The sequence below is a fragment of the Arvicanthis niloticus genome, chromosome 16, assembly GCF_011762505.2.
Source record: "Arvicanthis niloticus isolate mArvNil1 chromosome 16, mArvNil1.pat.X, whole genome shotgun sequence".
NCBI classification, from domain to species: Eukaryota; Metazoa; Chordata; class Mammalia; order Rodentia; family Muridae; genus Arvicanthis; species Arvicanthis niloticus.
In genome coordinates, this window is record NC_047673.1 from 31,919,997 (window position 1) to 31,946,486 (window position 26,490).

Consider the following 26,490-nt stretch of genomic DNA (forward strand, 5'->3'; position numbering starts at 1 on the left):
AACCGGTTTAATCTCCTTGTTAAAATTAGGGGTTAGATTGTAAAGGCCCGCCAATCAGTATTCTTCGTGACAGGAATGTGGGTAGGAATACACTACAAGAGAGATCCGAGGGTTTCCAGTCTTCCGGTCTCCATCTGGAAGCGCATGCCCCCACAGAAAATTAGAAAGCGCCGCGATACTTGCAGTGAGCTAAGTGACTTATAATTCGGGACAGGCCTCAAGGCTTAAGACAGTGGACCCAGCTGGAAGGCGCACAGCATCTTGGGACTTGTAGTTTCGTATCCTTTCGCTACCCGGTTGAGTGGGCATTCTGGGATGTGTAGTTCTCAGGTTGTTCGTTTGAGTGAATCCGTTCCTGACTACAGGCGCCGTAAGTGACTCCACAGCCGCTCGAGCGTCACGTGACTTCAGTCCCGCACTCCTTTTGAGTTCGCACTGCGGCTGCAGCCCGGGCGAGTTCTCGCCCTCCCCGCGCGGCCGTTGCCGAGGAGACGGCGCTCGTCTCGCGGAGCGTTGCGCCCCCCCCCCACTCTCTCTGCAGTTCCCCCGCCCCCTTCGTCTCCCACCACAATGAGGTCCTAAGATGGCGGTGGCTGCGGCGGTTGGCGCCTAGTTAGCTAATGTAGAGGAGGCGGCCATTTGGGCTTTGGGCAGTCAAGGGAACTCGTGGGCCTCCCTTTACGCGGTCTTCGAGGAAGAACCGCTGCTGGTGGCGGCTCCTGGAGGAGCCGACCGCCACTCCGCCCTTGGCAGGAGGGGCGGCTTCGTTTACAGGTAATGCCTGCGGGGCTGCGGCCCTTGGCAACCGCGGGCTGGAGAGCCGGGTGGTGCGAGGCGGGCGCCGTGCTGGACGCGGCCCGGGGCCACGCCTGCCCGTTTACCTCTGAGGTCGCTTGGCTGCGCGGTCTCCTCCCCACCCCCACCGTCCCCCTTCGGCTGACATCGGGTCCTCTCGACCCTGACTGACACCGTAGCTCTCTCTGGTGAGCGTCTGGGGGACACGCTGGCGCCTCCACCATCTCGTGGCGATCTGAGGACCGCTCCCGCGGTGCTCGAGCTGTTTCCCTTCAGGGCGGAGGGGGAAGCTGGCTTGTAGTTTGGGGGATGAGTTAGGAAAGAAACAGGCCTCGGCGGCCTGAGGCCCAGTGATCGCCCTCCCTCCCAGCCCACCCGCCAAATTCCATCGTGGGAAGCCCCCGGCCGCAGGAATCCTCCCGGGTGCCGAGCGTGTGCGGCCGGGAAGTTTCTGCCGTCGCTTTTTTTCTTTTCTTTTCTTTTTTTCTTTTTTTTCTTTTTTTGGAGCAGAAAGGCCTCCGGTAGGCGTTCCCGACTCCAGCTCGTAGGTTCTCGCTAAGAAAATGTTAATTTAATAATCCTCCGCGCTCCTCCCACTGCTCCCTTCTCCACCCCTTCGTGAGGATCCAGTTTCTTTACGTCTAGAATCGGGGGTCGGGGTGGAGGGGTCGAGGGGGAGGGAGGGCAAACGAGATGTCCTGCGGGCTTCTGGCCGCACGGCTCGCTTTGCAGAAACTGTTGTTAAGGATTAGGTGTTAGGCCCCCTGTGGGTCGCCTGCTGGAACCAACTTTTCCTCTCGCGGCCCGCTCCTGCCGCAGCTAGCCTCGTCCAAAAACCAAACAAAACACAAAACTTCCCCCACCCCACCCCTTTCTTTCTTGTCGGTTTTAGGATTTGTATAGTTGTGAACTACGGGTAACAGGTCGTGTTCTGGCGCTTAGAAGAAGCGGGCTTTCTGGGTGACCCTACCACCCCCGCCCCATAACCGCTCTCCAGGCCCCGCCTTCTGTGATCTCTGGTTACCAGAGCCGGTGTTAAAGAGCTTCTTGTGCACCTGCTTCTGCCTTTTCCCTATCACCTTCCTGGTCAGGGCCACTGGCTGCTGTCGTTAATACTGAATTTCGCAGTTGAAGGTACACCTCGGTAAAGGTAGTGAAAAAAATTCTTATGCATACGACTTTTTTAAAAATAGAGAGTAACAAGTTCTTGAATAGTTTGAGTAACAGGGATTTAATGACCTTAATCAGGAGAGTAAGTTTTCTTCAAGGGTTCTTAAATGGCAATTGGGGGCTATTTTCATTATATTCCAAGTGTGTCTTATATCCAAATTGTTTGGAAGGCTCTTAGAGACTTTGGGTATCTAAACGTCTTTGTTAATGTAAATTGAGTTTAAAATTGTTTATAAATTACATATTTTAATTATCTGAAACATTTAGGTCATAAATTTAGTGTTTGTTTTCACAGTATAAAGCATAAGAATTTACTGATGGTTTTTTTTTTTTTTAAATAAGCAGACAATTGCTTTGAACTGTGGAACAGAAAAGGTATTTCTGAAATGGGGAAAATTTGTTTCTAAACAGGTTGACACTGTAGTATGTTAGTTTCATATGTATTAAAGTTGGGAACACTTTATACTGCGGTATGCGATCTAAAAACTGGTGCAGGATTGAAGGGTCTACTTAGTAAGTAAACAGTTTGGGTGTGCTGCCTTTTTTGACCTGCCATTTTGGTGTATATTCATCTTTTGTTAGAAAAGGGCTGTGCCATTCCTACTAGCTAAATAAGAAGATGATTTCTGCTGGGCAGTGATGGTGCACGCCTTTAATCCCAGCACTTGGGAGGCAGAGGAAGGCGGATTTCTGAGTTCGAGGCCAGCCTGGTTTACAGAGTGAGTTCTAGGATAGCCAAGGGCTATACAGAGAAACCATGTCTCAAAAAGCAAAAAAAGCAAAAAAAAAAAAAAAAAAAGATGATTTATATAGTACTACATTCTGGAATTCATTTGCCTTTACAATTTTTTTTAAAATCTCATTTGAGTTTGAATTGTCATATGACAACTGTTTGGGTAGCCTCCCTTCCCAAATCCATTTTCTCTCAAGTGATGACCACATTTTTTTTTTATCTGGCTTTATCTTTCTTTCTTGATCTTTTCTGCTTTCTTAAATTTGTTATACCAACAACTGACAGGCATTAATTTAGTTATCTGAAATTACTTTGAACATTAGTGGGGGTAGTGCCTTGCCACTTAGAAGTTAGTGTTGGGACAGAATAAGTTCAATTAAAGTTAAATCATGAATGGCTGTGTAGAAGATAAATGGCTAGGGCCAGCTTAATTGCTAGAGGAGTTGCCTAGCATGTGTTATTTGCTCTCCAACACCAGATAAACAGGAGTGATGGTGGATGCTTGTAAAACCCCCCTCACTGGGGATAGTAGAGGCAGGAGGTTCAAGGGTATTCTTGGCTGGCCAAGTTCACGCAGCCTGGGATGCATGAAATGCTGTATAGAAATGAAGAAATATAATGGCTAAAGGATGAAGTAGAGATTTTGTTTAAAATATTTTATAAGTAATTGATCCTTATTGTATATGTATGTATGTGTGTATGTATGTATGTATGCATACATTCATGCATGAATCTATCTTCAGAAGGAATCTGAAGTTAATTCTCTCATGCTGCTTTAAGAAAAGCCAGGCAAGTGGCATAAACCTGTAGTCCCCAGGAGTTGGGTAGCCAAGACAGGAGGATCAGGAGTTTGGGGCTGGCCTGTTCTATATAGCTAGACCCAATCTTGAAAAAAAAAAAAAATCATACATTATTTGTGTGTTTTGTCTGCATGTATGTATATGTACTATCTCTTTGCCTGGTTCCAGCAGAACTCAGATGAGGGTGTTAGATTTCCCGGGACTAGAGTAAAAGAGGGTTGTGATCAAAATGTGGGTACTGGGAATAAAACCTGGACTAGCCCAGAAACTCTTTATGTTTGAAACAGGGTCTCATATACCCCCTGGCTGGACTCAAATTTAGTGTGTAGTTGAGGAAGACCTTGATTTATTTGTGCCCACCTCCCAAGCACTAGGATTCCAGGTGTGTGCCACCATGACCTGCTAGAAATCTTATTTTTATAATTGTTTTATTTATTCTTGCTTTCTATGAAAGCAAACAAATATTTAAACTCCCTTATGAGGACCAGAAGTGAGACTGTTATACAGAATTACAGACTGGTAGTTGATTTACATCTCAATTGCAGTTCTCAGTGTTTGTTTGTTTTTTTTTTTTTTGTTTTTTGTTTTTTTGTTTTTTCCTGGAAGGTTATAACAAAACAATAGGAAAAAATGGAACTTAGAAAAAGTCAGATGTGTTTAATACTAAATGATTGCATTGTGGTTGACATTTTGTGAGATTAAAAAGAATTACACTTTAGTAAAATAATTTTACTAAAAGGAAAAATTAGGGAAGATGGATAAGAGGAATGAAAATACAGAGTAACTGACTTAATTCACATGGGAAGACTTGGATTTTTCTTGGTGAGAACTGCCTCATTGTATTAGTTTTGATGTGTATTTTTTAAAAGAGGAAAAGTTGAGGATTAGTTAATACCAATGGTCTGCATTTAGTATTCCCCCCGGTAGCCAGAAGAGTAGGAAAAGGAGCATCTCTTAGAAGTGATTTGATAGGAATTGATGTTTTAAGGAGGATTTGAAGTTTTATTGACACAGAGTAATGCTTTGGAGCAGGTGGGGGATGTATAGGTAGTTGGTTTATAATACTCTGTTGGAAGTGTTGGATAGGAGGAGTTGTTGACTATAGGTATGGATCAGAATGTCATCGAAGATGGAGATTTGAGGTTAATAACAATAGCAGGGTGAAATGAAATTGACATTTTCTTAGAAATGAGTATATACTTATAAAAAAATAATAGACTTAGTGTATGTAATTGTAGGAAGGAAATGGTCTTAGCAAACAAGATTATATATCTGGGGATTGACTTTAGGGCTTATTCTTACTCTTTTATGAAGTAAAGATATACCGAACAAATTTTGCTAGTATTAAAGTATTCTGCATAAGTAACTAACAAATATATACTCAAGAACATAAAGTGCCTGTTCAGAGCATCAGAGTTAGATTTTCAGTATGTCCAGTTTACAACCACCTTTAAATTCAGCTCCAGGGAGATCTGGCTTACTGGTCTCTGGGGGTACCTGCACTCTTGTGCATGCACACATAATTAAAAATAATAAAAGTATATCTTTTAAAAATGAAATATTGTTTGAGGAGATAGAAATGTTTAACCTAACTTCAGTGTTATATAGTGTATTCATGTATCAGAATCACATTGTACTCTTTAAATATATATAATTAAAAAAAAATCTTGATCTGGTGGCACACACTTGTTATCCTAGCATTTATTTGGTAGACAGTGGGAGGAGAATTGCTCTGAATTTAAGGTTAGTCTGAACTACACAGTGTGATTCAGATCAATGTGTGCTATAGCAGTGGTTCTCAACCTGTGGGCTGAGGGGTTTCCTTTGAGGGGTTGAAAAACCCTTTCACAGAGGTCACATCAGATATCCTGTATATCAGATTTTTACATTACAATTTATAACAGCAAAATTACAGCTATGAAGTAGCAACATTTGAGGAACTGCATTAAAGGGTCACAGTATTAGAAAGGTTGAGAACCACTGTGCTATAGTATAAGATCCTGTTTTTGTTTTTGGTTTTTTTTTAAATGGGGGGACGTGTCTTAGGGTTTTACTGCTGTGAACAGATACATGACCAAGGTAACTCTTATAAAGGACATTTAATTGGTGCTGGCTTACAGGTTTAGAGGCTCAGTCCATTATCATCAAGGAGAGAACATGGCAGCGTCCAGGCAGGCATGGTGCAGGAGGAGCTGAGAGTTCTGCCTTTTGTTCTGAAGGCTGCTAAGAGAAGACTAGGATGATGGTCTTAAAGCCCAGGCCCGCAATGACATACTTCCTCCAACAAGGCCACATCTTCTAATACTTCCTGGACCAAGCATATTCACACCATCACAGGAGGGCATGGAGAGATTCCTCAGCAGCTAAGAGTACTTTTTGTAATTGTAGAGGACAGTGGTTCAGTTCCCAGCACCCACGGGGTGGTTCACAGCTTTTTGTAACTACAGTTGCAGGGAATCCATGCCTTCTCTATAGTCTCTGAGGGTATGAGACATACAGATGGCACGTAGACATACTTGTAGGCAAAACACCTATACACATACGATGAAAATTTTTTTTTAAATTACTGAGGAGGACGAGGGGGGAAGGGGAGAGAGGGAGAGAGGAGGAAGGGAAAGAGAGAGAACTACATCATAAGTAACTATATAGTGAAAGACTTAATACAATAAGTTCAGTTTGTGCGGTTAAATGCCTTGTTTTCCTTTTTTAGATAAGGTCTGCTGTGTTCCTTTTGCTTGCCTACAATTTTCAGTGATCCTCCTGCATTTGCCTTCCAAACGTTGAACGTTAATTTTTTTCTCTATTTCTTTCAAAGAACTATTTATTTTATGCATATGACTACACTGTCGCTGTCTTCAGACACACCAGAAGAGGGCATTGGATCCCATTACAGATGCTTGTGAGCCACCATGTGGTTGCTGGGAATTGAACTCAGGACCTCTGGAAGAGCAGTCAGTGCTCTCTTAACTGCTGAGCCAACTCTGCAGCCCAAACCTTAAGTTCTTGTCAATTCCAATTACATTTTGTTGTAATTTGTTTGTCTTCCACTAAATCTTCAGAATTTGGAGTTTTGGTTTTTTTTAACTTGAAAAAGATATCTTGAATTCTAGAAACTCAGTTTTTAAAAGACATTTAAATACATTATGTGTGAATGTGTGTGTACTTGGGCACATAGGTAGAGGTCAGAGGACACCTTGTAGAATCAGTTCTTTCCTTCATCATATTGGTTCAGGAGTCAAACTCAGGTTATTAGGCTTGATGGCAAGTGCTTTGACCTGTTCAGAGCTACCTCATCAGCTTTTATTGAATTTTTATTTTTTAAGTCTTAAATAGAAAGGGCAATGGAAAAGATCTCATGTGGGTATGTGGTTTTTGTTGTTTTGGCAGTGTAAGCTCCAAGGAGCCTTTTGTCTGTGCTCTCTCAGTGTTGAGATTACAGCTACATACCACTGCTATTTTTGTGGGTGCTGGGAATCTGAGTTCAGATCCTCACCCTTTATCAAATGCTTTACCAACTGAGCTGACTCCCCAGGACCCCTTAGAAAAGTCTTATAGGCGGAGATACTAGTTCTTTTGAGAAATTTACTGAATGTTAATGTATTGAGAATTGATATATATGCATATGTTATTTAGCTTTCTACTTTTTCCTCTTCACAGTTTTATTCCCCCCCCTCTCTCTCCCTCCCTCCCTCCTTCCCTCCCTCCCTCCCTCCCTCCCTCTCCTCTCAGTGTGTGTGTGTGTGTGTTGCACATGAGTACCCATAAAGGCTAGAAAGTGGTTGTGAGCCATTTGACATAGGTGCTGGCAGTGGAACTCATCGTCTCCAAGATATACATGCTCTTAACCACTGAGCTGTCTCCAACGCCAGCTTTCTGTATTTCTTTTTCTTTTTCTTTTGTGGCAGGATCTCATGTAGCTCAAGCTGGCATTGAACCTGCTGTTGTCTCCTGTGTCCACAGCTGTTAAGATTTAACCAGTTCTAGCTTTATGCTAATTTTGCTTCAATATTAGAGTACCCTTTAAACATATATTACACTGTTAGGTGTTTTTTTTTTTTTTTTTTTTTTTTTTTTTTTTTTAACAAAATATCAACCATTCAATTTTACCAATGAAGACTCAGGGGCCAGATGCAGGGTGGGGAGGGTTGTTGGAGGGGTGGGGGAGTTGGCGGAGGCTGTGAAAAGTAAAAACCTACTAGCTCAGAGAGGCAGAGAAAGCCAATTGACCTTCTTTTTTAGCCAACTTCCACTTCCCAGCCAGAGTCCCCTCCTCACTGACATCTCAAAAAACCCTCTTCAAACTGAGTGCTCCTCCCTTCTACTTCCTGTGTATCTCTGTCTGTCCTTCTGACTCCCTCTTACTCTATGTGTTTTTCATAGTAATCCTGATACTTCTTGCCAACTGGTTGCTTGCTCTGCCTCTTGAACTATGGTTGACTTTATTTAACCCTGTTTACAATATTCAAGCAGAGGGCTCCTGGGTTAAAGGTTTGTGCTAAAGCTGATGTATACCACAACTAAAAACATGGTTTTCCAGTAAATAACACAATCTTGGGGTTCATAGTGTGATCAGATATCCTGCAACAATTAGGTTATTAAATATTGTTGTATGAGTTTTTCTGAAGAACCTAATTCACTCTACTAAAAGAAGACAGGGACACCAGAGAAATGATTCTATTCAACAGTAGTAAATTTAATTAGGGTTACTTACATGAGTATGGGCGGAAACACCATCAAAGAACAGTCTCTTTTCTCCCAACCATTGTTAATGGTTGTATATTCCTAGAGTGGAGTGGCCATGTGCACCTCAGGAGAGCACAGACATCAGCATTCCACCTCTTCATGTTGTAATACACTTTTAGCCCTCTCTTCCACAGTGTTCCCTGAGCCTTGTGTATGGGTAGATGGGGGAAAGTCATCCCCATGTATGATTATTTTCTTCCATTTAATGGTAAGCATTGGGTTACTTTGTTACAGCAACAGTGACTTGTTCTCAGTTCTTCTGTAGCTGCAGCCCAAAGCAAAAAGAAGCTTTCCAGCCAAGGTTGACAGCAGCAATAGTTATGGGCATAAACATAAATGTTTAGAAGAATTTTGATGGGAAGAATTTTGAGAGGTGTGTCATGTACATGGCTGACCATAGCTCTCTCATTGGGGCCTGTCACCTTCTTAGCCACAGCTGTTTGGTTTACAGCATTAAATTTAAAGTTTACACCCCTCTTCTGAAGTTAAGCCTTAAGTCCCACCCGAAAGTAATTTTTATGCCTCATAAAAGTCATGGCACTTTTATCAGTGAGTGCATCTTGATTTGCATTCATATGGTGTTAACATACCTGAATAGTATGGAGACAACAACCCCCAGCCCGGTCTCTATAATGTGGTTTTGTTTTTGTTTGTTTGTTTGTTTTTTTTTTTTTTGTTTTGTTTTTTGCACTAAGAACAATAGCCATCAAGGAGGGAGTTCACTTCTAGTTTGATTTTTCTGTATTCTGATCCATGATGTGCTGTGTTAAGAGTTGTAGGATTTTAACATCCAGTTATGACATGCAACCAATATCAGTGGCAGTAGCTTGTATTGTACCTCAGAGGGAGTGCCTTTCACTATACATATAAGGATATATACATATATCCTTAAACAATGTTTTTGTTTACCTAGGCACAGATTATTGTAGAGTTTTCTTCACCACTTTGTCAGTGGTATATATATATGTATACACACACACACACACACACACACACACACACACACGCCTTATCCAACCATAAACTTCCAAGAGTGCCCGGCCTCTGTACCTTATGTGGCTAATATCACATCCTTGTACCTTTAGTTGTGTTTGTACTTTCAGATGCTTTTCTAAATCTGTAAGGTACTCAAGTTAGCATTATATAATAAGTCCTCTTAATAGAGCATAGGTAGGATCTCTGAAGGACCAGCATAGTTTGTTCTAGGCTTGTGCCAATTAGTCTTGTAACTCATCACCAAAGGGGATACAGGATCTAAGGGGATACATATACAGTTAGTAAGGTCCATTACAGCACAAAAAGATCCAATGTTTGTATTAATTCTTCTTCAAAAGGTCATTTTTGAGTACAGTTGTGTGGATAGGAGGCATACTCTACAGTCGTTCTCTAGGAATTGTTCTACCTCCTCATCCTGGGGCATGTGTTACATTTCCCTACCCTTTGAGTAAAAGGGAGGTTGCGAATGACACCATCCCCTCAGCCTGCTCTCTGTTGGGCTTTGCAGGCCTGTCACACTGGGACAGCTCTGTCATACTGGGATTGCTCTGCAGCCACCACTCTTATTAGCTACACCTGGCTGCAAAAAGTGAATTGAGTTTCATTTGTGCCCTCAGCTAAAGAGTAAGGTGAAGTGTTCAGGCCTGAAGCCTTCCAAAACCTCACTAGTATAGCACTCTGCTGTCCTTCCATCTTTTTCCTCCTAGAAACCGGGACAAATCCTGCCATATTTGCTTTTGTCCACAGCAATACCTTTTTGTTTTTCCTTCTTCTTAATTGTTTTTACACTTCATGAACCTGATTTATAGTCAGATCTGCTGGAGCCTTTCCTACTTTTTGAAGATACTGATCCACCACCAGGCAAAGCTACAAAAGATCTACTGTCTTAGTCAGGGTTTGTATTCCTGCACAAAACATCATAACCAAGAAGCAGGTTGGGGAGGAAAAGGTTTATTCAGTTTACACTTTCACATTACTGTTCATCACCAAAGGAAGTCAGGTACTTGGAGGCAGGGGCTGATGCAGAGGCCATGGAGGGTGCTGCTTACTGGCTTGCTTCCCCTGGCTTGCTTAGCTTGCTCTCTTACAGAACCCAGGACTACCAGCCCAGGGATGGCACCACCCATAGTGGACTGGGCCCTTCCTTCTTGATCACTAATTGAGAAAATGCCTTACAGCTGGATCTCATGGAGGCATTTCCTCAAGGGAGGCTTCTTTCTCTGTGATAACTCCAGCTTGTGTCAAGTTGACACACAAACTAGCCAGTACACCTACACCAGAACTGAGGCCTCCACTGAATTTCCTTCTTTCCTATCTCTGTAGTGAACATTAGTCCAGTCTAGCAAAGTGAAATGAATATCATACCTCATTTTCTGCCTCTGGGTTTTTCTCATGTGTCCAAGTTTGTTTGTTTCATTTGGTTTGGTTGTTTTTAAATCCTGAGAAGGGCATTTAGCACAGATCTTATTTCTATTCATTTTTCCTTAGGCTGCCTCACGAGCTATAAGAAATACCTAGCCAATGACCCATCTCCTCATCTTCTTGATTCACTTTAGCTGTCAAAGCAGAGATGAAAATGAGGACACTAGCTGTATGTCTTTCTTAGGTAGTTCCCCACTTAAATGAGCAAATTCCCTTGAGCAGAGAGTTTATCATCACTTGCATGTCTTACCTGCTGCTGCAGCTTCCTTACAATCTCATTCCAGATAATGTTTCTTTCAGGCAATGCAGTGTGTTCTCTAGTGCATCAGCCATTTAAGAGGTATGCTTGAACTCATTTGGAGGATCATAGTCATTAAGAAGGCATGCCACCTTATAAGACAGAAGAATATAGTCTCTAGGAGTTCTGCCCTGACTTTCCCTCTGGGCAGATAGCTTACTTGTAGTTACAAGTCTTATAACCCATGGTAGGAGCAGTGTAACTGCTAGAACAGCAAGGAAGCACGCTGTTTAGTGCCACATGGAGAACTGCCTTATTGGGTTTACCTCTTTGAACATTTCTCCTTAGATGGTTTAATTTTGGTTGTATACTTTAGCAAGGATAATCCTCTTAAACTAATAATTAAGCCCTTGTTTGGATAATAAGTTTTGTTGCTTTTTCTAGGTAGAGGTGAACAAATTCTGATCATGGCTGGATGGTGGAGGTGCACACCTTTAATTCCAGCACTCAGGAGACAGAGGCTATGAGTTCTCAGGCAGTCTGGCTTACAGAGCTAGTTCTAAGACATCCAGGGTTACACAAATTATTATAGTTTTTATTTTAGAAAATTATATGGTGTTAAAAAGTCCATGATCTATGCATATATCTTTAGAACAAGCTGTGAGTTTTAGTTATAAATTTAGAATGTGTAACATTTTCTTCTCAAATATATTTTTAGTTTGGCAGTGCTGGGATCAAATTCAGGGTCTTACACATGCTAGGCAGACTCTGAACTGCTGAATTATATCACCAGCCTTGTTTTTGGTGTTTTGTTTTTATTTTGAAATAGGTTTTCACACTGAAGCCAAGTGTGCCATTGAATTTGCCACTTTCCTTTTTTATCCTTCCTAGTACTAAAATTTCAGGTTTGAACTACCATAGCCAGGTTCTTGCCAAATACGTTCCTATTTTATGTTAAAGTGGGCTTACTTTATAACTTTACTTACAGAAAGTATAGCATATCCCATTCAAGGAAAATTTTAATATTTAAGAATTTTTGCTTAATAAGTAGTCTTTCTAGTCACTTATTTTTAACTGTGTGTGTGTGTTTCTCTCTGTGTTCCAGGAACACATGGAGTGCATAGGGAGGTTGGGTGTTGATTCTCATCTTCCATCTTGTTTGAAACTGAGCCTTTCTCATTGGACATTGCTGTTGCCCATACATTTCTGGACAGGATTCTCCTGTCTCCTTTTCATCTCTTCCGTAGGAGGACCGTTTGTACGCCTGCATTAAGCTTTTGTCTAGGCTATGGGGATTTGAACTTAGGCTGTTGGGCTTGTGTGTTAAGTACTTTACCTGATGAACCTTTCTCAGTCCCACTTTTTCCTTTTAAAATAGTTTGCTTTTAGTGCCTTTAAATACAGGCTCATTTTTATTGCCTGTTTAATTTTGAGCTATTTCTTGTTAGTCCAAGAAATTGCATGTAGAATATGTTCAATAACTGTTTATTGTTCAAGTCTCAGTTCAGTGTGCATGTGTCTATGAATATTAATTATTTCTAACATGCAACAGTGTAAATGATTGTTAAAATAAATAACAGAAAAAAGTAAAGGTTATTGTATTTCTCATTCATATCTAGTAATTAAGCATACACATAATTTTCAATGTTGTTTTTCCTCTCTTATATAACTTCTCCATAAATAAAGATGCTATATTGTCCAACCTTTATAATTATACATTTGGAAGGATGCTTAGCATTCTAAAAATTTAGTGGATGTTTGCCTGATAGCGTTTATTCTGTCATTTTATAGGATGATAACATCTACTTATTTTAAATTTAGCATGCTTAAAGCCCAGTGTTACCTCCTTGCCCCTTATTTATATGGGGAGGTGTAATCACTGGGATGTAACAGTTTTGTTCTGTTTTGGGGTGTGTGTGTTATTGTGTAGCTCTGGCTGTCCTGAAGTTCACTCTGTAGACTTAAGTTGGTCTTGAACCACAGAGATCTGCCTGGCTATGGTTCCCGAGTGCTGCTGGGATTTAAAGTGTGTGAGCTTTGATTCTTGGTACATTATTGCCAAAATGCCTTCTAGAAAGATGATACCAGTTAATATTCCTACAGTATCTGAGGATTCATTTTGCTTTTAGTGTCAGTATTAAAAAATAATTTATGTGAAATTTAGCAAGTTTAATACTTAATTATTTTAGTTTGCAGTTGGATTTGATTACTATTTTTATTTTATATTTACTTTTTTCTTTTGTATACTTTTTCCCTTGTTTTTCTTTTTGGTAAAGATGGGGGTTGTAGATGTGGCTCAGCTAGTGAGAGCATTTACAGCTCTTTCAGAAGACTTTGATTCTCAGCATATTAACTATATATTTCATACTTCTCTGAGATTCTTTCCCCCAATCTATCATTTTTTGTTATCAGAATTTTTGGAACTCACTTTTTATGTAAATACAATCTGAGATTTTTTTTTATTTCTTTGTGTTCTAAATTTAGTGAGATTTCTTCTTGTTTTAAAAAAAGTTTTTTTTTGTTTTTTTTTTTTTTGTTTTTTTTCTCATTTGGCTTTATAAAAGTCCCATTTCATGGATACTTTTTAAATCTGTTTATTATCTTGGGTAAAATGAGCTTTCTCTGTGTGAAATGGCTAGAACTTTAATGACGAAGACTTTTTTTTTTTTTTTAATGTTTTCCTGATAACTTTAAGGAAATACTGATATAGAAAGATACTGGGTTATATCTTTGGGAGATATGGGAAAACTGTGGCTGAATACTGTTTCTGTGTTCTGTGGTTAATATTCCTAGCTAAGCAAAACTGCTAAGGTTCTAATTCTTTGTTAGAAAATTGTCCAATCTGTTGAACAATCATGTATCACAAAGTTTGAAGGATAATAGTTTTAATGATGTGTTTGTTGAATAGTAAGCAGTTTAGCTCTGTTAACAATTATTACTACATTTTTCTAGTTGGATGTATCTTTTGTCTTTTGTTACATATTTGCCATTAAGTGCATCATTTTTCCTCTTTAAAATTGTTATTGGTGATATTTTGATCTTCTATACTTTTTAAAATGTATGTTCCTTAATATCTTTTTTCTTTCTTCTGTTATTACTTGTGTTTCATGTTTTCTTATGCTTGATAGAATTATTGAATAGAACCAGGTGACAGATATACAACATTTTTATTTTAATAAGATTTTCCTCTATGTCTTAAAGAATGGTGTTGATAGCATCTAGTATGTTTTTTGATCTGGGGAGGTAGCTTACTTGGTAAAATGTGGGGAATGATTAGCTCACACGTGGTTGCGGGCTTGGTATTCTGTTGGGCTGTGTTGTTTTCACGGCTCTGAAGAGACTGGAGCATGGGAATCTTGACTGAATTCACTCCACACCATGCCAGGTGGGCGCTGTGAGGCCCTGCTCAGGTGTGGAAAGATGCTTGGCGCTGGGGGAAGATCTCAGTCTGAGGTCCCGTGGGGGGCGGGAGGGGGTGAGTGCGGGGCAGAGCTCTTGGTTGGGGACCCCTAGACAAGAAGGCTTGCAGGGATAGACTGGTCTCAGACTCCTAGGTTCCCAGGCGGGGAAGAGTTGAGACTGGGGGTGTGTGTGGGCTGGATTGGCCCGTATGCCGAGAGGGCCAAAAAGGTGAGCTCCAGTGGTGCCCCCACAGGGTGAGAAACTCTTGGTTACTGTACTCTCTTGGCAGAGCCAGCTAGCTTGGTTGAATCAGCGGCCTCCATGGCTGGAACGCAGAGAAGTCCTCCACAGGAGATTAGACTACAGCTAGATAGTTGAGACCTTCTCCATGGTTCCTCACAGCAGGCCCCAAAGACACGAGGAAGTCCAGGGTTCTAAAAGGCTTTATTTTCATGGCAGATGGTAGATGGATATGTATGCATATCTCCCTCTCCCGTGAAACTCAGGGCAGACCTGAGTTAAATAGGGAGGGAGAAGGGGGAGGGTCTGGGGAAGAATGTTTAATTGGCTACGCCCTCTGCCCTTCAGGTATCTCATTAGTTGTAAATCTCTTGAGGCTAAGGCCTGTCCTCTACCTGTCTTGCCCTCTACCTGTGTTGGGTGATGCAAACTTCTCTTAGGGAGGGGCTGTATTGCTCTACATGACTGAAAATCATGGGTCAATGGCGTGTCAGGAGCCTGGGGTCTGGGGGCATGGCTGAATACCTGCCTTTGTCCCACTAGGGTCCAGGGTTCCAGGCCTGTGTCCAGCCAGGATCCAAGCTATTCTTTCACGGCCCCACAGTAAAATGCTTGCATACAAGTGCAAGGACTTGAGTGTGATCCCCAAAATTCAAGTGAAAATGCTGGGCCTGATGACCAGCCAGTTAGTTTAACCCAATTGATAAATTTCTGGCTAATGAGAAATCATGTCTCAAAGAGGTGGCTGGTGGTATTAAAGATAACACCTGAAATTGACTTGCAGTCTCTATGTATCCACCCGCATATGAACACACACGAGTGTATGCCCACACAAATACATACACACACACACACACACACACACACACACACACACACGTGTGCATAAAAAGAGTAAAATATGCTTCTTTCCAATATTTTAGAGAATTATTAAAATAGCAGTGCTAGAGCACTTACCTGCCATGTGAAAGGCATATTCTCTACTTAGAACCAAAAAGAGAGATGGCTTCCAAAAACAAGAAACCCAGAATAAATTTATATGTAATAGTAAGCAAGTATTTTTTTAAGATTTCCAAGTTAATATTGTGTTTAATTTTATGTCATTTTTATTTTGAAATAAAATTTTAATATGCTGCATAATTTGTTATATATTACTCTAGTAGATAGTATAACATTAAAATATCCATAAGATAAATCTTTTTCTATAATATCAACCATGATGTTTGATATTATAACATGAAATGAGGTAGGATCTTGGAGTCAAAGAAAATCGAGTGTATAATTTTTTGCTCTTTTAAAAACTGAATGATTCTAGTAACATCTGTTGAAGTTTATTATTCCTTTTGTTTGTAGTTAGTGACTTTCAATATTAAAGTTGTCTTCGTGTTTCTTCCTTTATCTGTCCCCCTTTTAGCATGGTAATCCATAGCTAGTAAAAATCCAGAATCTTCCTTAGACCTATAGAAACCTTTTGTCATGGTCATTTCTACTTCTGATCCTCTGCTTCAGTTTTAAATTTGTTGCTTCTATTTCTCCTTTCTGATCTGGGCATAATATTTAGTACCCTTATTTTTATATGTACCAGTACAAACTTCATGGGGTATTTGGCTAGGGTTGGTGGCCCATACTTCTAATTCTAGTTCTTTTGGGGGGGGGGGGGTCCTAAGACAGCCCAGTTCAAAGCTAGCCTGGGCTACATAGGAAGCCAAATCTCAGAAAATAAAACAGGGCATATGGAGAAGGTAATCAGGTAGAGAGATACTTGCCCCAAAGCCTGACAACTGAAGTTCAATCCCCAAGTTCCACAGTGGAAGTAGAGAACTGCCTCCTGTAGGTTGTCTTTTGGACTCCATACCTGCGTTGTGGCATGCACCCTCTTCCAATAAATAAATAAATAGATAGATAGATAAATAAATGTAATTAAATCCTCAAAAAACACCATCACCAAAAATTAAACAAAAAAATTCTGAATACAAAAACCTCTGCAAGGAGGATTTATGAGTTTGGTAGACTTTAGGGAGATCGACACAACACTATGAGAGACAGTAAGCACTCTTTGAAACGTGTTTAGTGCATTTGTTCTGTTTTATTTGAAACAAGGTCTTAAATAGCTTATTATAAGCTCAGACTGATCTGGAACATGTGATTCTCCTACTTAAGTCCTGGTACCGAGATTACAAGCTTGTGTTACCATCTCCATTATATAATGTGTATAGCACATAAATCAGGTTATCTTTGATATGTGTTTCATAGTGTAGTTCTTAAAATAAGTGTTTGAGAAATTCCTTTATATTATTAAGTTTGATAGAATGTTTTAAAATCTGAAGTTTGGGCCAACAAGATGGTTCAGCATATCAACGTGCATGCCATACAGATGTGATGATCCCAGATCACACAGTGGCAGACCTCTGTATACATGCTGCAGTATATACATGTCTGCACTTGCATATAAAAACATGCATACACACAATATTTTAGAATAAAGTTTGTCTTTATGTGTTAAAAATTAATTTTTGTTTATTTTGCAGAGAATTAATTAGAGCCAACATGGCCACAGGAGGAGGTCCTTTTGAAGAAGTCATGCATGATCAGGACTTGCCGAACTGGAGCAATGACAGTGTGGATGACCGACTCAACAATATGGTATGATACTGTACTGTGGGTGGTGTATTATTGTTCAGTGATCCTTTCCCATCAATTGTAGTCACTGAAACTCTTTAAAAACCTGCAAATAGACTAAGGCACTCTTGGTTGAAGACACTTTAGCTGAAGTTAATAGAAAGCATGAATTAGCTTAAACTAAAAAAAAAAATGTTTTATTAAAAGGAGGTGAAAGTACTTATGGAAGCCATGTTAAAGGAGTAGAGCTCAGTTTTAGGGAAAAGAGTAACTGTAAAGTTGTTCAAAATTGCTTTTCACCACTGTGCCTGTGCTTCTAAGAACCTTTCCCTAACCTAGCTTTCCCTTCCAGATCTGCCTTTTCTCTCTCTCTCTGGTTTGTGCCATATACTGAGGTTGCCTTTTTGAAGATTTGTAGCCATAGAGGAAATTATATACTAATTTAAATTTATGATTATCTAGCTAAATTTGTATTAGATTTTTCCCCCCACTTATCAGTGTCCTGAAAGGGATGAATTAAGTAATATAAAAGGTTCTCAGGCTACCCATATATGAGGCAGTTCCTAGAGAGACAGAATTTCTTAGAAATGAGTACAGTATTAAGCAGTTTTATTATAGTAGTAGCTAAACAACTTCCAGTGTGGATAATGTAGGAATGCATTGTTGTTTCTGTTGAATGAATTCAGTTATGTAGGTATGAATAAATGTTGTAGGTATTTTCTAGTTAAAATATCATTTCATGCTGTATTGGATAGTATGTAGTAGATTATTGCCTATAAATTACTAATGAGAACAATAATAGTTACACTGGTGCTTGCCAAGTGCTAGACATTGTTCTAAATACTCATACATATTATTTTTAATCTTATTTTTAAGGTACCCTATTTTAAAAATTAAGAAATCGAAACCGCATGAAATTAAGGGATTTGCCTTACTGTTTTTTTAGTAGTAATTGCTTTGGAACCTAGGTCAATTGTATTTCTATCTTCTTTTGTTATACATACAGCTTTTCATCTAAAGGAGGCCTGTTAAAGGCGTACTTATTTCACTACTTAATTTAGAACAGTTTTTTACCTTTTTAAGATGTTTCAGTACACAGCCTAAGCTAGCTGCCTTTGAATTCTTTTATACTCTCCAGCTTCTTGTCTCAGTCCCCTCAGTGTTAAGACTATAGATATGTATCATAACAGATAAATGGTTCTAGAAGAATAGTTTCTAGAAATGCTTTTTAGCTGGGCCTAGTAGTGCATCCCTGTAGTCTTGTACACATTGGTAGACTGAAGTAGGAGAATCATGAATTCAAGGATAACCTGGATTGTATAGTGAGTTCAAGGCAGTCTGAACTAACAGGACCTTATTTCAAAAAGGAAACTATTGAAAATATTAAAATTGATTTTCATGTCGAGATTTGTGATTTGGAGCTTAATATTTATTATTAATAATAGGAAGGTAATAGACTTTATAAAGACCAAGCTGAAATTTTAGGATAGATGTAATAATGAAACAAACAGTTGATAGAAATAAATCTCTAAGGTAGAGTATTTGTATGTGAAAATGTCTTGGAGTTTTAACATCCACACCAAAGTTCTTTTTTTTTTTTTTCTTGAACATACCAAATTATTTTTGTGGTTTGATATAGGTCAGATTAACTTTTGCTTTTACTTTTTTAAAGGAGTGGGGTGGCCAACAGAAGAAGGCCAATAGATCATCAGAAAAGAATAAGAGAAAGTTTGGTGTAGCAAGTGATAAGAGGGTAACTAACGATATTTCTCCGGAGTCATCACCAGGAGTTGGAAGGCGAAGAACAAAGATTCCACATACGTTTCCACACAGTAGATATATGACTCAGATGTCTGTTCCAGAGCAGGCAGAACTAGAGAAACTTAAGCAGCGGATAAACTTCAGTGATTTAGATCAGGTTTGTGAATTGCTTTCAAAATAAGATATAACTGTGGGAAATATTTGAAATAGATTAAGTAGTATATCTTAAGAATAAAAGATTGGGAAGAATAAATGTTTATCTGTGGGAAGAATTTTAAATTCTGATGATGGTATTATCTTTGGAGAGAAGCAAAGTTGTATTTTTACATTTGCTGAAGCTACTTTTCTCTCTGGGCTATTTTCTAATAGCTAGCTTAAATTATAAAAGGAGATTTTGCTACCTAAATAAAATTGCTACTAAGTTTAGTACATTTATTGGATAAATGTGAATGTGCTTGGTTATCTAAAGTTTAGAATATAACTGACTTATAATAATGTTCACCAAAATAAAGTATAGATCTAAAGACAAATAGAAGTGATAATAATAATCTCTTCACTGGTATTTTTACCTGTATTTTATTGTCATATCTCTGTCTTGCAGAGGTAGAGGTTTCCAAAGATGCAGAAAAATAGGTTCAAGTCTAATATGACAGTGATAGTATAAATGATTATATAAATGTAATATACATATAAGCCAGCCATTAAACTGATTTGTGTGTATGTTTATGTGTATATGGTATTGGAGAGTAAACCCATGGCCTTAAAGATACTTTGTAAAGAGTCTATCTCAGCTGTATTGCCAGTTCTAAACTACTTTTTAAAATAGTGTTTCATGTTAATAAATCATTGTGTTTGTATTCTGTTAGTTAATACTGATTCATTGGATCCAAAGCCAATGAATTTTGTTAAATAAATAGCAATATGGATTATAATGTATTCCACAGTACTTGTGTTAGACTAATCTTATTCATATTTATTAACTGTATTATCTAAAAAAATGAGAATGAGAATAATAAAATTTTGATAATGTAGTAGCATTTTGTAGATCTGAAGCTCAAAGCTCTTTTATAAAACTATATCCTCATCTAATGTTGAAACTAAGAGCATTGGAATCTTAAAAATTTGTTGAAAGATTAATTTTGTGTGATTTGGTTTCCTTTTTGTGTATAGAGAAGTATTGGAAGTGATTCTCAAGGTAGAGCAACAGCGGCTAACAACAAACGTCAGCTTAGTGAAAACCGAAAGCCCTTCAACTTTTTGCCTATGCAGATTAATACTAACAAGAGCAAGGATGCTATTGCAAGTCTTCCAAAAAGAGAGACTACTATGTCAGTACAGTGCAAAGAGCTGTTTGCTTCTGCTTTAAGTAATGACCTTTTGCAAAACTGTCAAGTCTCTGAAGAAGATGGGAGAGGAGAGCCTGCAATGGAGAGCAGCCAGGTAATAAAATGGGTTTATTTGGGTGGCTGTTTTACAGATTTCAAAGTATAGACATTAAGATCTTAAAAAGTATTAGCCGATACATATAGGAATTTCAGTTAAGTAGAATTAGTTTTTCTCTAACCTTCTTCAATAATCTACCATACTTACTTTAAGTAGAATAATACTTTATTTCTAAATGGTTGGGAAATTACATATTCATGTTCATTAAATTTCTAATTTGTGACATACTGAACAGCTAATTTTTAATAAAGGGAGATTAGAATCAGTCTGATGAGGCTTTTGGAAAAAGAATTTTGTTCAGTGTAGCTATTGGGGCTGGAGAGATGGCTCAGTGGTTAAAGGCTCACATGGCTCTGTGGAAGACCCAAGTTTGGTTGCCAGCATACACACTAGACACACTCTGGCTCTAGGAAGATCTGATACGTCACACGTACTGCCTACATACATGTGTACAAATAAAAGTAAGGCAAATCACAAAAAAAAAGAATAAGACAATGTTGATATTTCTGGAAAATACTTTTAAAAGTATACTACTTTTTAAAAAAAAATTTTATTACTATTTTTTAAATCAAGGCATACTACTTTTAATTTTATTTTTATAATACTACCAATTATTTGTAAAGAGATATAACTATTAGAAGGAATATTTAGGGCCAGTGAGATGGCTCAGAGGGTAAATGTGCTTGCTGTGCAAGCCTGGCAACCTGAATGTGATACGTGGAACCCATGTAAAGGTAGAAGGAAAGAACCAGTGCCATATTGCTACATATGCCTCGGGCACATGTGTGCATACATATACATATATCATGCACATGTAAGTACCACCTCACCCCCATTCCTCCGCCACCTGGTGGAATATATAAATAATTTCTCAGCAATTGTTTTATAAACACAATTTTGGGGCCTGGCGAGATTACTTAGTGGGAGAGCCTATACTGCGTGGGTCCTGGCACTCTGTAGGGACAAGGGAAGAACAGATACATGGCTGTGCTGCTGTAAACTGTACATCTTCACTCAGGACTTTGCTAACTGGGCTTCCTCCGCTGTCTACAAGCTGCACCTGAGCATTTAGTACCTGGAAACCACATAAAATAGGACATCACCAACTCCAATTTTTCAGATAATATAAATTAAAATAGTTTTATAATTACTTTTAAATTGATGGTGATTGAAGTTTATTGACCATTATGTTTTAATTTAAAGAAATATCTAATTTTAATTAAAAGTTTCTTATCTGTATAAATTTATATGGTAAACCTAGATCTTTGCTTGATAACACTATTACTATGGAGTAAATTAAATTACGCTTGGTGTTATAGGTTGTATACTGCCATTCTTATATTTCTTTTTAATATTTTTCTTACAGATTGTAAGCAGGCTTGTTCAAATTCGTGACTATATTACTAAAGCTAGTTCTATGCGAGAAGATCTTGTAGAGAAAAATGAAAGATCTGCTAATGTTGAGCGTCTCACTCATCTCATAGAGCACCTTAAAGAGCAAGAAAAGTCATATATGAAATTTCTCCAGAAAATTCTTGTAAGTTTTAGACTTTTTAAGTGATGTATGTTGAGTTATTTTTATGATGTACCATATACAAATAGTGATGACATTCTGATGTCACTCCAGAGGAGTTAACATATTTTCAAAAATCGTGCCATCCATTATAACATTTTTATTGCCCTTTTTAATAGTTGTATGATTTATACCACTAAAATATTTCAGGCTAGAGAAAAGGAGGAGGAGGATGTTCGGACTATAGACTCAGCTGTGGGATCTGGTTCTGTAGCTGAGAGCACATCGCTAAACGTAGATGTGCAGTCTGAGGCTTCAGATACCACGGTAAGCGGCTTTTTGGTAATTAAAGTGCTGGAAATGAAGATTTAAGGTTTTCCTCCAGTTTTCAAGATGATAATTTTTGGCATTCTTTAGTAAAAAAGTGTATTCTAGGAAAGAAACCCTCAAACTGTTAATGGTATATATAGTTTCTAAACATGGACGTTTGAAAACTTTATTACTAACATTGTTGGAAATCTAGTCACTTTTAGATTTCATTGCACAGAAATGTCAGTGAAATTGGTTTTGCTCAGCACAGCTTTCCTAATTTTAAGAAGCATTGGCAAAGCTAGATTCATTGGAGGTATAAGAACTGTATCACTAGGGTGTGATACTCACGAATATTAAACCTGTAAGAAGTTTCCACATTCATTTTCTGGTGAGGACTCATTTTGAATGTGCTAAGATTTTTAAAAATTTCTCATTCTGTAGTACTTTAGCAAAGCTAGAAGTTTAAAATGTTGAAGTAACACCTAATAAATGAGACAGGATAATATTGACTATATTATTTACTCTCAGTGAAGAAAAAGTAATGTTTCTGACTATAAAATAAAATTAATAAAACATTTTCTCCTTGGGAAAGAGTAATTTATATAGAACTTTGGAGAAAGAAAAGGTTATAAGATTGTTCAAAGAATGTAGTACATTTCAAAACTGCTTGGCTTTTGAACACTTTTATTTGAACAGATGTGCACTTGTCTGAAGTGCATATGATAACTACTCCACCATGAAAAATAACACTAATCATACAGCTGTGTAACTGTTGAACACACAGTACTAGTAAGCCTTTTGTATTGAAATGATTAGCACCCATGTATTGATTTTTGTAATATATTTCAAAATACCATTCAGCACTAGGAATTTGAGGGTTTGTTTCCTTTTATTACTGCTCTACAAATTTTACCTGTTTCTTTGCTTCTCCCTATCCTTTCCTATTTAAACTTTTTTTTTTTTTTTAAATAAGGAATTTGATTTTTTTCTTTCTATTTAAGGAAATACTCAGGGGGTTTGATCCAAACAGTTGTTGAAAAATGGATTCTGCTGTGGGAAATTGTTTTTTGTTCATAGTGGTCCTGGGAATAATTTTTCTCTTCTATACCAGCAGAAACAGAAGGGCTGGGGTTGGCTTGTTAAAAGATTTGATAGGAGAGGTATGGGGAATGGTATAGTTGATTATAATTTACATTCCAAAATCCAAAGCATTTACTGTGATGAGAATTTCCTCTATAATGACAAAAAATCATGGCTTTTTGTAAATTGTTATGTACCTAATAAATGTTAAAATATGCTTTATCAGTTTTCTATACTTGAAACTTGTCCCAGATATAGTACTTGCTTATAATTAATAAGTAACTTTATTCTATAGAAACTTAAAAGTGTAATTACATTTACTTCCACTTGGAGATGGCTTTGAGTTAATTTTTATTTAAAGGTGAAATGAGACATTTTTGTATTTATTTACAAGGCTGCCTTATATGTTAAACAGGAGTTTGTGTTAAGAAATTAATATGTTACACTATTTAATAAAGGAGGCATCTTTTAGTCTGAGAATTCGGCCCTGCATTGAGGACAAACTAGGGAATTCAGCTTCACAAGAACAGGTTTCAGACATTGAGGGTACTATAAGTCCCAAGGGGAAAGGTGACACAGCTACTCAGAATGACAGGGAACTGAGACCTAATAGGAAATGTAGCCAAAACCGTGGATTTCCCTCAAAGGTATACTTCACCATGTTAACGTGGGAAGTCTTTAAATGAGCAGCTCTTTAGTTCTATTTCTTCCTTATTTGCTTTTCTGTTACTGATTAACTCTTAACTCTGTATTATCAACTCTGTAATATACTACAATCTGTTTTAGTAAAATGCTCTTGCTAAGTGTTTTTAATTTTTTTTTTGCTTTAGAATATACCTCAGCATGGATAAAATATGGTAGCTGATTTAGATTTATTATAAATTATAAAGGATTAGAATAATAACTTGTTCTTTTTCTATTGAAGGTTTAGCTTATATAAAACATTCTTAGACCTTGACAGTTGCTTTTGTTTATAATATTAGTTTTTATGAATTTGAAAGATACTTTAAATTTTTGTATTATTACTATAGAAGTTCATTAGGGAAAAAGCAAATAGTATAAGATGTTAGACTTTCTCTCCTTAATGGAAGAAATGCTTTTTTCCTGGTTTTGGCTAATATTTGTGTTACTGTTTAAAACCCTTTCTTCCCCTCTCATTCTCCCTCTTGGGGAAAAAAAAAAAAGATTTAGCTAGTCGATTTGCTAATTGATGTTTTGCTAGATTTCCCTCTTCAGTGTTTGATTTTAATTTTTTTAGTTTCCTGTGATTTGTATAAAAATGAAGAAAAATGTTTCTGTGGTTCTTCTAATACATTTGAAAGAAATAGCATTTGTAAAAGCATGTGTATTATTTTATCAAGAGCAAAATATCATTTTAATAGTTTGGGGTACACCATAGTAATTTTGTAAGTTTTATTACTAGCTTGTTACCAGTGATCATTTTTTTAATTACTATATTTCTTTATTGAGAGGTTCAACCTTTTTTTTTTTTAGAAGACTGCTGAAAGGAAGACAGTTACCTCTGCTAAGATATAGAAGTGTTTCATACTAAATGAACATGTTAACATAAGAGTGTTGCTTTATAAAGAAAAGAGAATAGTTTTTTTTTTTTTTTTTTTACTAATTTTAAAAAGCATGCATAGGCATATATATACATATATATATATATGCATATCTTTTTTTCTTTCTTTTTTTTTCTTTATCAAGTCTTAATTTTTACTTTTTCACACAGGGGTTATAAACACAAAAAGGCAGGATGTGGGGAAGGGGATGACCCAGGAGCGTAGGTGTTCAGGGGGAGTACAGATATCTTCCAGAACAGGTTATCGGCTGGGTGAAGGTTCTAGGGACAGGTCACTGTGACTCTGTCTATGATTCACTTGTCCTTATCTAAGTTGGTACTATCTGCTAAGGCTACCAATCTACAAGGTCCGTGACTACTCAGGCTGGTAAATTTCCACCAAAGCTGCGTGTTTACAATAGCTTTATAGCCATCTGTTTCAGTGTTTTTCCACAGAGTCCCAAGACTTTGTGTTAGCAGGCGTATATGTCAGGCCTATGGCTGATTTTAGTCCTTCAGTGTATAAGCAGGGCTGCCCCTGACATCTCCTCCCTTCTCCAAGTATAGAAGGGCTGTGGTGATTCTAATCTTGCGAAGGCTGGGATAGATGGCCTGACCTCCAATAATTAAAGGGAACCTTGTAATGGCTCTGGTCCTCCTGTCATTGCCCAGTGAGGCATGAGGGCCATACCCATCCTGATGTCTTTTTCTTGGAGAGGGGATACTTTTGACATCAACCCCTATGCAGTCAGGCTTGTCCCTCAGGGAACCCAGAAAGATATTTTCAGTTTTTATTTATATTCCCTTACAGTGCTTAGCCTCGCAGCCTAAGCAAGAATTCAGATTGCCAGTCAGAGGGTGTTCTGGGTGGCCCCTCTCTGCTTGGTCTAGGGGCGAAAGTTCCCTCTTTTAGGGTGGGTGGAGATTGGTTTTGGGAACGCTCTGGATAGAGAAACAGCCTCATCTTGAGTCTCGTGGTCCTCCATAGCTAACTTATGATAATGTATCTGATAATGTACCAATTCTTTTTTTGTTTTTTTCAAGACAGGGTTTCTCTGTGTAGCCCTGGCTGTCCTGGAACTCACTCTGTAGACCAGGCTGGCCTCGAACTCAGAAATCCGCCTGCCTCTGCCTCCCAAGTGCTGGGATTACAGGCATGCGCCACCACTGCCCGGCTAATGTACCAATTCTTGTACCAGCTCTCATCTTTCTGTCTTTTATCAAGGCCTTTCTGACCTTTTTCATGCTCTCTTTAACCATCCCTGTTTTGTCTATGTAAAAACAACATTCTTCTTTAAGGACTGTGCACAGTCTAGAGCTGTACACAGTCTTTTCTATTGTAAAAGCGTAAATCACGTCCAATAAAGTCCTTTGCAAGTTTTGTAGATCACTTCAGACAGCGAAAGGAGGGATTTCTTCAGATTAGTGATGTCAATCTCTAGCTGTTTGATGTCCTTGTCAATGGTCCATCGAAGGTCTGAGTAGTATAAGTCTGGAGGCCAGCATCAGGATTAGAACAGCAGACATCACGGGTGATTCATTTTTACCTGAGATACTGCCCAGGTTAGAACTCCTGGGAGCCCAGCTTCCTCTGGGTTCTGTGAGATTGGGTGCAGAGCTGTCCCCCGGGATCTGCTGAGCATTCCTGATTAATTTTTTACT

At 38.3% G+C, this 26,490-nt stretch overlaps 1 protein-coding gene across 12 annotated transcripts in view; it reads left to right on the plus strand.

Annotated features, from left to right (window-relative positions):
• The first annotated feature begins 626 nt into the window (after nt 1–626).
• Nucleotides 627–26,490, plus strand: part of Pcm1 (pericentriolar material 1) — a 93,696-nt gene continuing 67,832 nt past the window's right edge. For 5 of the 12 annotated variants that reach the window (XM_034520757.2, XM_034520758.2, XM_034520760.2 and 2 more), the window contains exons 1-6: nt 627–774; nt 17,068–17,182; nt 18,831–19,076; nt 20,090–20,359; nt 21,729–21,899; nt 22,086–22,202. In XM_034520757.2, coding sequence (XP_034376648.1) covers nt 17,087–17,182; nt 18,831–19,076; nt 20,090–20,359; nt 21,729–21,899; nt 22,086–22,202 — 900 coding nt within the window. In that variant the 5' untranslated portion in view covers nt 627–774; nt 17,068–17,086. Of the gene's footprint in view, nt 775–862; nt 984–1,920; nt 1,946–17,061; nt 17,183–18,830; nt 19,077–20,089; nt 20,360–21,728; nt 21,900–22,085; nt 22,203–26,490 lie in introns of those variants that run through there. The other 7 variants (XM_034520762.2, XM_034520763.2, XM_034520768.2 and 4 more) reach the window with 4 other exon arrangements.